Source organism: Chinchilla lanigera, unplaced genomic scaffold (assembly GCF_000276665.1).
Source record: "Chinchilla lanigera isolate Chin_1 unplaced genomic scaffold, ChiLan1.0 scaffold00001, whole genome shotgun sequence".
NCBI lineage: Eukaryota > Metazoa > Chordata > Mammalia > Rodentia > Chinchillidae > Chinchilla > Chinchilla lanigera.
Genome location: NW_004955402.1, coordinates 28136715 through 28153931, shown reverse-complemented (window position 1 = coordinate 28153931; position 17217 = coordinate 28136715). Strand labels below are relative to the sequence as shown.

Here is a 17217-nt window from a genome sequence, read left to right as displayed (position 1 = left end):
AAAAAAAAAAAAAAGAAAAAGCACACTCATTGGACATTGAGCTAAACAGTCACGATGTGAAATAAACTTACCATGTTTTGTACTAGTGGCCAATACTTTATAAGGTGTCAACTTCAAGTCCAGATTTTCTTTCCGCAACAGCTTTTGATCAGAAGATAAATACATTAAGCCACTGAGACAGTTTTGTGGAAAAATACAGTTTTGTGGAGGCAACCTTACTGTAAACTAAATTATCTTTCATTATCAGAACACATTTATTAATTTTTGGTGGCATGGTAAGTTTTATCTCTAAATCTCTATCATCAGTTTTCAATAATGGTAGGCGAAGGTTCCTCCTACCATTTTATGCAGTCCTTTTTTGGACTTAAAATATTTTAGAACTCAGAAACAAAGAAATGAGGGGAAACATATTCTTTTGAAAACCTGAGACAAGGATGGCTTTTCTCTTTAAAAAAAAAAAAAAAAAGGATCTAACAGACTTACTAGAAATTATTAAATCTGACATGAGAACTTAATTTAGAAACTTTTTTTTCTTTTAGAGACAGGTTTTTGCTATGCAGTTCAGGCAGGCCTTGAACTTGCAGCAAGCAGCAATCTTCCTGCCTCAGCCTTCTGAGTGCTGGATTACAGGCATGCCCCACAGTGCCTAGCTTTTGAGAACAAGCTGAGGGAACACATGCAGTTCTACAGTCATCATTACAGGCACTGTGAAGTGTACCAAAACAAATCTGTTCCAGGTCAACTGGACATTATAAGTGAATGCTACAGATACTTCTGTTTCTGTAAAGAGTCTATACACTAAACCATGGTTTTCTAAAATGAAAAAGTGTCCCCAACTAACATAAAAATTATATTCACCTTGTCCATAAGTGAAATGATTTGAAGAATGAGTTGATCTTGGCGTAAATCATCTCCATGCTTAAATATAACTGGATATTTGCCTCCGTCTTCTGTCTTAAAGAACAGCTGCGCAGGCATAAGAGCACTCTGGAAAAGGAAACCACTGCGTTAAAATTTGGAAGTAAATTAATGAATAAAGGCTTACTATACACCAAGGAAATGCTGCCAGTTAAGTTAAACAGAAAAGTAAACAGGACCTAAGGAAACAAAACAGCTGTCAGTACGACGTATCAGGAAGCCACACAGAGAACACTGAACTAGCTAAGGGAGGACTGTACGGTGGAAAGAGAGCAAACTTTGGAATCAAACAAGCCTGGATATGAATCCAGGCTCTGCTAGGTACTAGCTGGGATGATTCTGTGCACATTCTGTGTTTCTGTGTCTATAAAATAAAGAAAATGTTTATTCTGCTAAGGAAATCAGAAACCATAGCAGTGAGAGGCCTGGCGCCATGCCTGATACAAAGCAGATGTTCTGAGAGTACGCATGCCCACCACACCATTATTTGTATCACTGAGATATACTGGAGTAAATAAGGTAAAACAAAACAGTACGAATATGGGGCTGGGGATTTAGCTCAGCGGCAAAAGCGCCTGCCTGGCAAGCGCAAGGTCGTGAGTTCGGTTCCCGGTACCGGAGAAAAACCAAAAAAAAAAATAAATAAAAAAAATAAAAAAAAAAACAGTACGAATATGTGCAAGATGGAAAGTCAAGAATTCCGGGTTTGGTGCATTGTATGTCACTATTTGTAGCTTTGGTTTTTTTTGGAAATGGAACTCAGGACTCTGTGCTTGCCAGGCAGGCACTTGTGCCACTGAGCTGTATCCCCAGCCTACTACTTGTAGCTTTGAGACTCAAAATCTACACGTGTAAGGTCAGGAGAGATCACAAATATTTGTACTTTTAGTCACAATCTTTCTCTTTATAGCATGAAATCCCTAAATTAGTTTAGGTATGTTTAAATCAACAAAAATTAATCTGTTAAATTCTCTTTAGAAAGGGAGGCTACATAACATCTCATATAAAATGGCACCCTGAGACCACTATTTGAGACAAACAGAACTTCTGAGGAAAGCACCCTATAGGTTTTGGTCACTCAGAGGAAATATTATGTAAGACGAAATTTGAAGAAATTTATAATAACCCAAAGAAAATAAATCAATCAAGTAAAACACGTGGCAATAACTAATTAATACAAGCCAAGAAAAGCATAGCACAAAAAGTATCACAGAAAGAGATGAACAGACACACGAGCAAAGCCAAATGCTAAGGACCGGACAGAGTGGAAGGCACGTAGCTGTGTACTGGGAAGTTCTTGCAACTGTGCTCTGTGTTTGAAAACATTCCCATAGAATGAAGGGGAGAAAGGCAGGAAAATGCTTTAAAGAATACACTTTAGAACACATACACTCTGGTGAGACTAAAATTCTGACTTTAAAGTTGTGATACACATTCATCACCCCTAATGAAATGTATTTTCTAAATTACTTTGAGCTCTAGTTCTCAGCAGCTCAAAAATAGTAACTGGAAGTGAGCTTCCTAAAGATAAATGATAGCTACTTTTGCTTGGTCCCAAGAGAACAGAAATATTAGAAGCTGGTCTGTACTACCCAAAGGACGCCAGCTGACACACGTGCACTGCCTTGTGCACAGCTTTCGGGAGATCAGTGCATCTGTTGTGACACTAGTACTTTTCAAGTTGCAGATGGTAATCTACTAATGAAGTTTAAAACAAATGAAACAGTTTGTAAGAAACATTTAAAAAGTAAGGCAACTATAAATTGTCTGTCAAAGAATAGAAACTATCATTCCATAATGCACAGCAGGGTTACTCGGTTTCTTTTATGAAACCTATACATTAATTGTGTGAGATGGGCTACAAACAGGTTGGCCTAACAATGTACCTCTTAAAAATATCTGAACTGTTTCCTACTGTAATTCTAGCTCCCTCCATTACATGATGCAAAGTAATGTTCAATATAACTTTATGCCTTCCCAAAACTATAGTCACAAGACCACATCTCACAGAGGTTGCTCAGGGCAGCAGAGAGCGTGGCCTGACAGGTAAGACTCCCTGCCCTTTGGCCCTTTACCCTGCTTAAAAAAGGCAAGTGCACGACCATTTCCATCTGAGCAATTTGTGGCCAGCCAAAAGAAAGCTAAAGAGAACTGCTACTTGAAAATAGAAGAAAAACATTTCAAGTTCACTGGCACAGATACTAAGTTGAGAAATGTTAGAAAGATTAAGTAGGCCTCCACACCTAATCACATGAACTTCTGAACTGAATGCATGCATAAGCTCTGCATTGCAATTTGTTTTACTAAAAACAAAACAGCCTAAATGGAGAAAACCAGTGACACTGATTAAGTATTAGTTCAAAGAATTTTGTAGTTTAAAATGATATAAAAATATTTTACACATTGCATTTCTTTAAATGCCTATTGCTTGTAACACAGAAAATCTTAAACCACAACAGTAAATGCAAAGTCATTTTTTTTACTAGCCTTTACTAAATCAACAGAATCAGGAACATTCCCTTTGCTGCACTAATTTTCCAAGATACTTTTTCTGTTCTATTTTTAAAGAATTAGATTCCAATCATTTGCATTAAAGATCCATCATAATTACCTTAAACAGCGTGGCTGTTTCTGGAATTATTCCTCTGATTTTCACCTGGGGTTCTAGAGGCAGTGGGATAAGTTCCACATCTGACAAATTCATCTTTTCATTATCTCCAAGCAATGCCTGAAGTCTCTCATTCTAGAACAAGTTAAAAAGATTAATTAGGCTAAAAGGGAAAGTTCTCTATAATATATAAACTACTTTACACATAGTTTATGTATTTATATAGTAAAGACATAAAAACGAAGCTAAGCCAGATGTTGTTGTGCATGCGTGTAATCTTAGCACTCAGGAGGCTGAGGCAAGAGGATTATCTCAAGTTCCAGGCCAGCCTAGGCTACACAGTGAGTTCAAAGCCAGCCTGGACTACACAGTGAGACCCTGTCTCAAAAAACAAACCAGAAAACAAAACAAAACAAAACTGAATTTAATTTGAAACTATGTGCAAAGCACCATGAAAGTATACAAAAACATAAACAGTATGTGTGTGAGAAACATTTACAAATTATCCACACAATAGCAGCAAAATTATTTAAAAGGAGTGACCTCTTGACTAAGAAAAGCTAAGTTTAGAATACACTCCACTTACCGTGGTTGAGCAAGAACAAGAAATGCATTCAAGCTGGACTTAAAAGACTCAGTATCTTTCTCCAAAGGACTTATGAAGTTACAGAAAAAAATGAATTTCCTTTGAAGCTTAATTTCGCATGACAAAATATTATTTGAAAATACACTATGTTATCCCAGTGTACTTTTTGGGTTTAAGGAGGAAACTGAATTCACTCGGAGGATCTTGACAACCTCTGCCTTCTACCTATCACTGACACTGCCTAACTCCACTTTTTCCTAAGACACCAGCACCGTCCCTTTCTCCTGCAGCACACACGTATGGAACTGAGCTAAGATCTCAGGTACTGAGAGGTGCAAGTCATGGTGAAACAGCTCTGAAATCTACAGAACCCCTTATATTCAATTTCAAAGGACGAATCTATTTCACTTGAAAGCTAGCAGAGTTTTGCATTCTTTAACAGGTGAGCTTGCGCTGCATGAGTGAAAACTTGAACTGCCAACACCAGCGGCATAGTGTTTCCACTGTAACACCAGCTGTATGCATCAGAGGAAGGAGTTCCGGAGTCAGTGAAAGATGGAAGGTGAAGAAAACTGTCTTAAGAACTACCCAGAAATTTTCCTTCAGTAATATTCAATAGCTCCTTCTCAATGACCAGGTCAAGTGAAAAATCAACTGTGAACTGGTACAAATTCCTGTACATGGTTTATGAAAAAGTCAACCAGTCTCCTTACTCAAATGGATGGTCAGATATGTCAATGCTAGGAAGTATCTGGTTATTTTATTTTTTGTCAGCACATCAATCAGAGATCGATTAAAGTGGAATGTTTAACCTCAGACGGGCATACCCAGCGGCGTCTCCTTCTCATTACTGCAACAGAGGCCTGAACGCTGCTCTTCCTCACTCTGCAATCCCAGCAGTCTCATCCAAAGCAACCGGAACGCTGCTGCTGCTAAAATGGAAAGACCTGCACTGCACCGCAGACGCACGGACGCGCCCTCTGCTGGTGGGCACCGGGATCACACCGCTTCTCACCAGGACAGGCACAGCCGGCAAGACTGGTTTAAAAGGACAGCTCAATAAAAATGTGTTTCCCCTCTGTATTTTCTATCTCGGTAAACAATTATTCCTTGTTCTTACCTCCACTAGCATTTTGTTAGACCTGCCCCCCTGCTTTGAGCTTCTGATTCAGTTCATCCTTTCCTCTCTCAAGTTTTCTTTCTCAAGTCTAGAGAATAACAGTAAGATGGCCGAGGATATAGCTCAGTTGCACAAGCACGTGCCTAGAAAGTGCAAAGTCCTGAGTTCGATTCCAAAAAAAAAAAGCACCTGGCTGAGAATAATAGTAAGATGCATTGTGTTGTTTTACAAAAGTCACCAAGACAGAGCTGCCTATTACCCAATGTGATCAGACAAAAAAACAAGTGAATTCTTCTCATAACTTAAGCTACTGACCAGAAAACATGACATAAAAAGAACAAAGACTATTCTACTCATCTTGCCTGAAGGAGCAAGGCAATAGCTGGGATACCCGGCACAAAGCCCGGTGCTGTCAAGAACAGCCAATTCTGCAACGCAGCAGGTCATTCTGAACAGCACTTTCTCCAAATTCTAGTCGACATGATCTGTGGAGGTCTTTTCATACTAAATACATTATATTCTAAAATGCTAAGATTCTAAAATGGAGCCAATGAAACACTGTGAATCAAAACTACAGATCCAGTACATGTGGGCAGAAGTACCTCCAACTTAACAGTCGATTGGATGACACTGGACAACTTCACTTCTCTGTGCCTCCTACCCCACCAATGAGGGTCATAATAATACCTCATCAACAGGATTACAGCGAGGATTAAATATATTAGCATATGTAAACGCAAACAGGATTGCATATATAGTTGGTGTTTAAGTGTTTCTAAAACTACAAATACATACAAATTCATATAATATACCGTACTGACCCAAAGAAATAGTGTTCAAAACTGAGTACTCTATGATACACAGTCACTTCGTTGTAAGCACAAAGCAAATCAGTTTTACCTTTTTCTTCCGATTTCCGCTTTCACGCTGCACTGCCTTCATTAGATGCACCAGCCGATCCACAAATGTCTGCTGTGCAGCCAGCAAAGAACGCATAACTCTGACAGATTTATCACCCTGAAGGGAACCAAAGCGAGGAAAATTAGTTCTGCGCAGCATAATGATCAGGGTTTCTCTAATAGCATGGGTTATCTTTTTTTACTCTTGTAATAGCCATAAACTTCAACACAAAGCAAAACTGAAAGTGATTAATTATTGTGACTCAGAGATAATGAGAAACCTACTATTTTAAGTAAGCACCACCAACTCATTCACAGTTGAAAGTTATCTGAGTCTTTAGAGCACTGGTCCACCCGAAACAATACACCCTGAAACTCCCTGACAAGACAGAATTCATTCAGTCCAAAGTGCTTTAGCTCCCTGATTCAGTAAATACCTGAAAAGCGGTAATGCCAGAAATGTGCTAGGTATACATAGGGCGGAAACAAAGATGCTATCTTCAAGAGACTAAAACACCTACTAAGGAAAGGGAAGTAGCCCTTTACGAATACCACTGTACTTTCTATTAATTTAGAGGCAGGGGGAACCCTAAAATCTGTCAAGTTTTATATAGTGATTCCCCGCTCAGAAAATATTGTAAAATACACTTTTACATTTAATCTATGCAATTAACACGGTAAGGGCAGCTGGGGAAATATTATCCCTATTCCAGAGATGACACGATTTAAGCTCAGAAAAACTGTAATGGCTTCACAGGATAAACAGTGAGATTAGAACAGAGAACCAAAGGTTTATCTGTCAATCAGCTTGACAGTGAAAAGCTCTGAGTCCTGTGCACTATTTACAAGCTTAGTCTCAAAGTGACTAATAAGATGAAATTTAAATTTCTGCAAACTTGAAGCATGAAACAGCAGATAAAAGATGCTATAAAGTAAAACTTCCCCTACTGAAGTCAGGTTAATGAATGAGTTTTGTGTTCACTGCCCTTGCGCCCTCTGCTGGCTGGCTGTGACAGTGCTTTCAGAATCGAAAGAACACAGGGAAAATAGGAACACAAGGAAAAAACACCGCAGCAAGTTTTAAAAACTGTTGATGAAGCAAACGAGCCTGACAGAGAGTATCTGCAACATGACTACAGGAGGGTTTCTGAGAACGCACCTAGTCTACACAAAGAAAACAGAAAGGGGCATTTTAAAGGCAAAGTTGTTTCCTTTTGTTCTACATACAGATTTATTTCATTAGGGAATCAACAAGCTTTCTATAAAAGGTCAAAGAGGGTTTCTGTTGTTGGCCAGAGGATTTCTGTTCCAATTATTCAGCCGCTACAGCAGTACAGAAAGAGCTGACCCACATGTAAACGAAGGAGAATAACTATGTTCCAATAATTTATTAACAGTAAATAAAATACGAACTTAAAGCAATTTCATGTATCAAAAAATACTAGTCTCCTTTTCATTTGCTTTCAACTGTTTGAAAATACAAAAGCCATTCTTCATTTGTGGGACAAAATCAAACAGGCCATGCGCCAGATCTGGTCCAGGCACTGCAATCTGTCACCCTCACAGTAAACCGTTACCTTCAGCAACGCCTGGCTGAATCTCCTCATCACATTCAGGTACATCTCATGGGTCTTTGGGTCTCTTTGCTGAGTATCTTGATCCTCACATTCCACGATCACGTACCTTAGAAAATATTCGAATCAGGTGAAATAAAACTCAGATTCATTTGGCAAATACACTTTTTCATTAAAACACACTGCGAATCAAATTCATACTTGCAAAAAGTAATTAAATGAGGGTAATGAAACTTAATTTGTCATTCTTCTTTCAAAAGTGAAAAATGGCCAGCACTGGTGATGCGCACCTATAATTCCAGCACACCTATAATTCCAGGAGGCTGAGGCAAGAGGATCACCACAAATTCAAGGTCAGTGTGGTGTACAAAGTGAGTTCAAGGCCAGCCTGAACTACATAGCAAGACCCTATCTCAAAGACAAAAAATGCATAAATAAATAAATGTGAAAAATTAAGAAGCAACGTGTACAATCATCAATAAAAAGTTAATGCGATAATGCTTTAAGTTGTGCGATACCCTAAATTGTGTAAAACCTCTGCCATCAAAACAAACACATCTTCCTATTACTGTCTGAGGTACTTAAGAGTAGTAATATACCCCAAAATCCTGTAAGCTCATGTACAGACCAAGAACAAAATCTATTATTTTTACATCTGTAATACTTTTGGTATTACTTAAGTCTTTCTTATTCTGAAAATCTGGAGTTATTGCTCTCACAGCATATTTTTGAAAGATGAATAAAATTTTAGACCTTTTCCTTTTTCATCCAATTTCCCCATTTCTTAAAGACTCACACATAATCTTCAACTTTTCCAGGAAAGTTCCTTCTATTCTGTTATAATGAAAATTTAAATATTTTCTTAGACTCCTTATACACCTACAGCAACCATACAAGTAATGATCAGTCAGAGGACGTTTAATCAAGTGCTTCCAAACGTTCTGACGGGAACCAATTGTTACAGCAAATAACATGTGATATTACAGCCTGGTACACACTGCAATGTGTGCACACAGATACATAACACAGAAGGCAGCACTCCGAACAATGTTACCACTGCCTAATATTTAATATTCACTCTACTATAGTTTTCTTCAATAAATGCTAAGTTGTGAAATTTAAAATACTTGCAATAGACCATAATGTATGGCTTGAAAACTACAAATCTACATCAACTTCCGAGGTTCATCAACCACAAAACTGGGAGACACTTTGTCTTTCCAGGGTGACAATGAGATGACTGTCGAGCTAAGATCAGGACTCAAGAATCTGGTCCCTTGGTCAGTTTTTTCATGTCTACTAAGTTGATTCTTACCCTGTTCTGTCTTTAAAAAACAACAAAATTTTTCAACCTTTTTGAAAATGTTCCCCAAATCTCAAATCATGGATGCACTTTATTATCTGTTATACTACTTGTGGGAAAGATTATATAGCCATCTAAAAAGGTAACCTTCATTAGCAGACAGCTTAACTGGTTTATTCTCTACAATACCCTCAGTTCTTCTATGTCCAGCTTGTAACAGATTATTATCTTATTGCTGAATAAATGAAAGATTCCAAGATACACCTTAGGTCTTTTGCATTTCATTATGTAGCCTGCTCTTACGTAATGAGACCCTCTTGTCAAGATACTGCCACTCACTTTTTACTGAACATATGTAAAACTGAGCTTATCAAACTAAATGGCATCTTTTTCTACCTCGACTGGAAGTACTATCAATATTACAAGCCCTTGGGAGGAAACTTTCAAATAGCAGAATTCACAGCTTAGGTTTTCTCAGAAGTTAGGCAGGAAACATATGTTTGAATCATCTGAATACAAAAAAAGAGGGAAAAGTGGGGTTGCAGTCAAGTCAGAGAACCAACTTCTACTTTAAACTCCTGTTGACTCTTTGTGTTCAACTCGTGATCTAGGCATCCAGAGTCACACTTAGTTGACAGCCTGCTGCCGCAAACACCTGTCCTCAATTACTCACATACCCTTCTGGTTATTCCTAGTAAATGCCTCTTGATGATGGCTCTGTATTATCCTGCCCTACCTGAAATCAAACAGCGATCTCCGGCCTCTGCAAATCTAAAAAGAAATTACTTATTGCTCAATTTAATCATCCTAAATTTTTCTTGTTTAAAATTCTTTCAATATTTCCCACCCTTATTAACAAGAACATCAATATTACCCCTTTCCGCTATTTTACAACAGATTCTGTAGCCGAGCTCTGTGTTTCAACCTTCCCCTATGTCCGAGGCATGCATGCACTCCTCCTCCGGGCAGGTCAATCCTGTAAAGCTCCTAAACACCCACTCTGTGCTTTTGCTCCTGCTCTGTCCAGAAATAACCTTCCCTGGTCTCTTCGTCTTTCCATAGCGTACCTGTTCTTCAAGCGCAGCTGACATCTGTCTCTCCAGGAAGTGTGTGCAGATGCTGACAAGTTCTTCCTTTTCTACTTCCCCAGAAAGGGCTAAGCCTTGCAACAGCTTGTGGTAATAACGGTTCCTGGTCTGCTGATGCTGAGCATTTGGGACTCTTCACAGGTCATATGAAAAGTGATGCCAGGTGCCATAATCTTAAAAACTAAGTATCTCTAGATATACCCAAGATGGTCTATACAAAGAAAAGTCAGTAAGAGACCTTCCCTCTCTATTTCTCAGAGCAATACTGTATCATAACACCACATCTTAGTGACTGTAGAACCCAGAATTTGCTGTAAAGTTGTATGAGAAGTTGAACCATGATACTATTTCCACCATATCATCTTCCCAGCAAGAGCTCTAAACTAAAAAATCCAAAAACTCTTGAATCCAGAATGCTCTTACACCTTCCACAACTGCCACTGGACATATACGATTTATAGTCTGCTACAAAATTTAACAGTTCAGTTTCTCAGTCACATTATATACATTTCAAGTGCTCAGTAGCTGTATATACAGAGTTGAAGGTCATTTACATAACTGCATAAAGTTCTACTGGATAACGCTGCTCTAGATTAATGAGCTACAAACAGCTAAGAAATAAACTAATATTTTCCATTCATGCTGTTTTAGAGTATTTGGTCATTTCAGAACACCACCTAAGAATGTCAGAAAACAGGGGTTCTAAACTATAAAAATGGCAACAGGATCTTATTCAAAGCCAATCCTGATTGGTTGAAGTCCTTGATTGGCTCCATCAAATTCGCGTATTTGTTTCTTTCCTGAGTATGCAGCAAACTCATTTACAAATGAACGTACAGATGAGCACAATACACAGGCCCTGCTGTGACACGCTGTCTACTGGCCTTCTTGGCCACCAAGTAAACAGTATGGCTGCAGCTATTTTCTGTGACTGAAAGTACACACTGGTCTTCAAGATGATGGTCAAGTATCAAACACCTCTTAAAATTATTCAAGTCAAAGTTCTGCTGCAAAGAAAAATGTCATCTAAAATATAAATGACTGCATCGTCTCCGAATACGAGAAAGGTTAGATCAAGATGAGAACAACTAGATTTGAATCATTTCTGAGTTCTCTGTTCACACCAATAAACTAGCTTGCAGGAAGCACTCTCGCGTATTCCCTTGAAAGCTGTCACCCGAAGTAGAAATGCAGACAAAATTGTCCGGTAGTCACTGCAGGACGACATCAGCGAGCTACCTGTTTCCTGGCAATTTCATTTTGTGGAGTAAATAACTTTTATTACCTTGAAAGGTCTTAAAAGTTATAGAAAACATGTCAAAACCTCCAAAGTTTACTTTCAATTTCAACGTACTAGAATGACTATAAAAATAAAAAACTGGAACGATTTATAGATTCTGATGCCCAACATTTTACAGATTGGAGACTATAACTCCCCTCTGTGGCTTAAAAGGTTGACACAATTCATTTTAAAAGGATTGTCTGCACAACTATAGACCCCTAAGGATTTAGCTACAGCTGGAATCATGTTTAAATCACTGGAAAGGGAACAAATGAAAAAAGAAATTCAAAAGGTTCAAAAGGAAATAGCACAATTGGTTAGGTTTATATTTTAATACATTCATTATAACAGAGTAAGCCTAGTAAGGCATATTTAAATTTTCACATCTAATTAACATTTTTATACTATTCTTCTCATGTTCAAATAGAGAATGATCATTTGAAACCGACTATTTGAAATTATTTTCCATATTGTTATCCTACATTCACAAAAGCAGTGTCTACCAAAATCAGGATTTCACAACAACCGTTTTTCTCCCCATGAGTATTTCTAAATGTGTAATATACAGACTATAAATACGGGAAAAGCAATTACTCCTTAGAGAATGAATAGACATAGCACATGCTATTGCTCTAATGAATCAGAGATACAGTGGGAAAACACAAATCAAATCTTAATTTGATGGAATGCACCTAAGACTGGGAACTGGGGCAGCATTTTAATATCTAGAGAAAAAAAATACAGTGCTATTCCCGAACAGAAAGCAGTTCCTGTTGGAAAGTATCCATGGCAGGAGGTTTCCTCCTCTTCAATGCTTTCAGAATGCTGCAAAAACTCTTCCTACATGAAATAACAGATCAAAGATTCTATGAAAAGTAATTTCATATTTTACAGTGAAAGCTGTTTTATAGTCAAATCGAAGAATACGTATAATTTCAAAACACCACATGATCAGTATATAAACGTACAGTTTTTCTAGTACTGACTACTTTCCACAGAGGAAACTCTCCACAAATATTGCAAGGAAACAAAATATCTATGAAGGAATTCTTAGTAAATGAATAAAAGAACATATAAAACATTAACTTTTAAAATACTAAGGAGTTTAGAAGTACTTAAAGCTTTGTTAACATGCCCAGTGTTTTTATGGGGGTGCTGGGGGCTGAACCCTCAACCTTCACAGTTAGCTAAAAACATCTAGCTTTTTCGTTTTTTCATTTTTATTTTAAAATATCATCTCATTAAGTCACTATATTGCCCAGGTTGGGCTTGAACTTGCAACCTTTCTACCTCAGCCTCCTACAGTGCTGTGATTAGTCATGTGTCACCATATGCATGGCAGTGTATACCTGTAATCTCAGCACTCTGGAAGCTGAGGCAGGAAGACCTCTGAGTTCAAAGACAGCCTGAGCTACATAGTGAGTTCAAGGCCAGCCAGAACTATATAAGCAAGATCTTGTCTCAAAAAACAGACAAATAAATAAATGCAATTGGTAATTAGAATTTCTAAGCAAATCTTTTCTCTTTTCTTTCCTTTTTTTGGTCTTTTTGAGACACGGTCTCACCATACAGTTCAGAATGGCCTTGAACTCACTTTGTAGCCCAGGCTGCCTTGAACTCACAGCAATCCTCCTGCCTCAGCCTCCCAAGTGCTGGGATTACCGGTGTGTTCTACCATCCCTGGGTAAGAAAACTTTTTCAATGGAAAACTAGACTAACAACTAGCCAGAATATTTTGTGTATATTTTCAAGGACATGCCAAAATTTAATGTGATGGAAAGGCATTTTTATGAATACTGAACTCAAACTTTAATTTAAAGTAGATAACTATTTTTCTTTCCACTACTAAGGCTCAGTTTCCAAAAGTGGAAAAAGTGACTGATTTGGCAGTTAAATTGTTGATAGTGACTTTTCTTGTTGTAAACAGAACTATAAAGACTTAAAAAAAGGGCTGGGGATTTAGCTCAGTGGCAAAGCGCCTGCCTGGCAAGCGCAAGGTCGTGAGTTCAGTTCCCGGTACCGGAGAAAAACAAAAAAAAAAAACAAACAAACAAAAAAAAAAGACTTAAAAAAATACTCTTTATGCAAGTAACAGGCACTATATTGGTTAAAAGAGTGATCTGATCTAGTTATCTTCGTGAATAGAGGACATTATCTTTGGAGAATGCAAGACTGATGGTAAAGCTTGACTAGATCCATGTTACAGTTTTTCCAAGCCAAGTCTAAAAATAGTGTTTTGTTTAATTTCACAATGAAAAAGCAAAATGCTCCTTTATTATTAAAAATAAAAATAAGCTTTCAAAACAGGTGTCCACTAATTTGTACTAAAGTTAAAGCCATAAATTAAGCAGTAAAATAAGATCAGAGATCACTTCTACAGTTAAACAATCTATGTACCACAAGTTTAAAAAGTTACACAGTTTTCAGCATTCACTCAAACGTAAGAGGCTTCTAGTAGAGCTTACCCAACTGGCTCTGCCCTTTGTTTTCTCTGTAAAAACTGGTAAGATGCATATAAATAGTATTGAATCCACTGCTTTCTTTTAGTGAGCCAAAATATTTCTCATTATGGTTTATGCTACTTATTTTCTAACCTTTAGGTACCTGTCACAGAGTGAAACCAGGCTTCCTAGAGCTGTTTGGAATTCAGTTAGTCTCTCCTGCCTTAATTCTCTCTTTTCTTCAATTCACTCAGTATACTGTTCTCATGGGTAAGTCACACTTACCCAGGTAACTACAGAGAGAAAAGTGGGAAAAGGTCACTGGAAATACTCTGCCAATGGTGAAGTGGTAAATAATCTAGTCCTAGATCAGGGCCTAAGTTCAGGTACAGCCTGCCTCTGCATCAGTTTCTTCATCATGAAAAGGAGGTAAGGTAATTTTGACCTCTTTCTATTTGTGCACAATTCCGATATTTTGGTAAATAATGTGAAAATACAACCTTGAAAATTATAAAGGATCATATACTACTTACACAGTGCAAAAGTCAAACAAACCAAACTGTAAAAACACGTGACCTTAGCTCTTGGAGAGTCAGTGAACACAGGAGAAGCACGGATGCTAACAAGCATTATGCGATGAGCGGAGTTATAAAGGAATTCAAGTAAACATAAGTACTTTGTCTAGGCTCCTCATGGTCGCCCACATTTTACGCTGAATTGTCATTACATTTCCAGCATGGCAAAAATTATCTTTGGGAACAAGAAAATAAAATAGAAAGTTATTTTTACATACCAGTATAAATAATTAGCCAGTGTTGAGTTCTTGCAGGCTCTGGATATTAAGAAGGTGCACAGATCTTGCTGAAAGAATGAAAGGAAATGTATATATAATCACACACTAACAGGAATAATAAAGCACATATTCGCTTATCAGTTTTTACCTGTATATCCTATGCTATAATTCAGATTTTCACCCATCCGTCTACCCTTCCATGTTTTTCTTCACCCTTGCTATCCATCCCATCCACCAACCAACCCACCCAGTGTGTATTCTAAATCAGGCAATATATAAGAGGTAAGGATACCTTGGTTTAGAGCTAGCTGTCTTCCTGGAGATTAATATTTGGTAAAGGAGACAGACATTAAGGAAATGGTCCTTGAAATAATGTGGAATAGGAGGTCAGAAAAGGGAGTAACTAGGACACTGCATTCAGGCTGAGACCAAGATGGCACTTCATATAAAGGCCCTGAGCTTGGCTCAAAAAAATTTTCAAGGGCCCAATGCAGCTAAAATACAGTGAACACTAAAGTATAGAGGCTAAAAAGATGAAGGTCAAATTATATAAAACCTGTTGGGCTGACAATACTGAGTATGAGCTCCATTTAAACAGCAACAGATATGGAAAGAAACATCTTAATGGGAAAGTAAGACATCTGACTTACACTTTATGAGAATGACTGGTTACTCTGAGAAGTACAAACCTCAGATCAGTTAGAATGCCCTCGAAGCTGTCTATGAGAGTGTATGGTGAGAGCAGAGGTGGCAGGAAGTTAAAATTAAGAAATACTCTTGTTTTGTGGGGGTGGGAAGGGGATCTGGGCATAGGGAGAGACAGGAAGAAGGGGAGGGGTAAGTGAAGTAAAAAGGATCAAGATGCAATATACACATGTTCCAAATCCCCATTATGGACACATTTACTATGTACTGCATACATGTACGAATAAAGAGGTATCACCATCCTCCTAATATGAGCGGACATTACGACTATCGTCTCCTGTAGCCCCAGAATGTTAGTTCCATGCAGTCAAAGACTCGGACTGTTTGGTTTTCTGCTGCATCAGTCCTAGTCCCCAGAAAAGCTTCTGGCACATAGAAGTACTCAAGAAATATTCATGAATGACTGTCTGATTACATCACTAAATGAATGTTTTATTTTGAAAAGGCAAAATAATTAGCCCACAGTAGAATAGTTTCTTAGGACTCACATAAGGATTCGATAAATTAAAAATTCTTTCCTTAGTTAAATATTGTCTGTTACACAAGGAGGTACATAAACGCACAAACTTTAGTCAGCAATTAAGATTCATTCAGTCATTAACTTATTAAATATAAATAAAATATATATATTAAAATTGAACTTTTAACATCAAAGCATGCAGTAGTATTCAACACCAGGTACACAAGAGTAATACATTAGAAGTCTTGGGGACAAATTTGATAGTACATACAAGATCAACTGTTGCAGTGCACTTCCAAATGCACTTTTCAAGGGAGCTCTATGCTGAGAGGCCTGTTTTAACTCAAAAATGCACCTATCTGTATGAGTTCTAAAAAGTGGCCTCATGTATTATTCTAGTACCGAAGTTATATTTGTACAATGTAATCACAATGACAATTACAGTAATGCACATAAATATGTTAAAAATAAATACTGAGTTTCCCTAATAAAATATTTAAGCCTAATTCATTTTCACATTGCGTATGAATCCATTTATACAGCACAGCACCAATAAAATGATGTGAATTAAAGATATTTGGTACTCTAGACTGAAGGGAGAAGTTATGAATGTGCACTATAAAACCAGTTACCTAACAAAGCTGTACTACTTAGTCATTTAATCAAAAACAAAGCTCTAGGGGCTGGGGATTTAGCTCAGCGGCAAAGTGCCTGCTTAGCAAGTGCAAGGTCATGAGTTCAGTTCCCAGTACCGGAGAAAAACCAAAAAAAAAAAAAAAAAAAAAAAAAAAAGACAAAGCTCTAAAGACCAACATAAAACGTTTATTTGGCAGCGTCTCTCCTGCAGTAGCTTGTGTACTTACCTCCAGATTTTCACCATCTGAAACTTCTTTTGTTTTGGACGCAGGAGGGGAAGACACTGGGGGAAGAGGACTGCTTATAATCTGAGAGCTGAAAAGTAACAGAAGAGATCACTGAGACTCAAAATACTCTGTAAGAGAAAACACAGTGTGTGTGTGTGTGTGTGTGTGTGTGTGTGTGTGTGTGTGGTACTGAGGATGGACACTGGGCTTTTGCCCTGAGCAGTATCTCCAGCATTTTTATCTTACTTTTTAAATTATGAGACAACAGTCTTATTAAGTTGCCCTAGCTGAGTTTGAACTTGTGATCCTAGCCTATCAGCCGCCCAAGTAGCTGGGATTACAGGTGCCTGCACTGTGCCTGCCTGAAAACAACACGTTTTAGCACACTTCAATCTAACTGCTTATGTGTCCTATCCAACATTACACTCATATTATCTTCTGGGCAAAGACCTCCATGCCAAAGATTGCGGAGTAAGAACAAGTATATTTTTATTAGTGTAGATTTTAATGAGTACTATGGTGTTTTGTTTCGGTTTTTTTGGATGGTACAGGGGCTTGAACCCAGGACCTTCATACT

General features: G+C 37.8%; 1 protein-coding gene across 1 annotated transcript in view; it reads right to left on the bottom strand.

Moving 5' to 3' along the window:
• Pik3c3 (phosphatidylinositol 3-kinase, catalytic subunit type 3) overlaps positions 1–17217 on the bottom strand; it is a gene marked incomplete at its 5' end in the record, with an annotated part of 114156 nt that overhangs the window by 41374 nt on the left and 55565 nt on the right. The window contains 7 exon segments of the mRNA XM_005372847.2: positions 72–141; positions 859–987; positions 3530–3661; positions 6133–6249; positions 7709–7814; positions 14613–14680; positions 16641–16728. Coding sequence (XP_005372904.1) covers positions 72–141; positions 859–987; positions 3530–3661; positions 6133–6249; positions 7709–7814; positions 14613–14680; positions 16641–16728 — 710 coding nt within the window.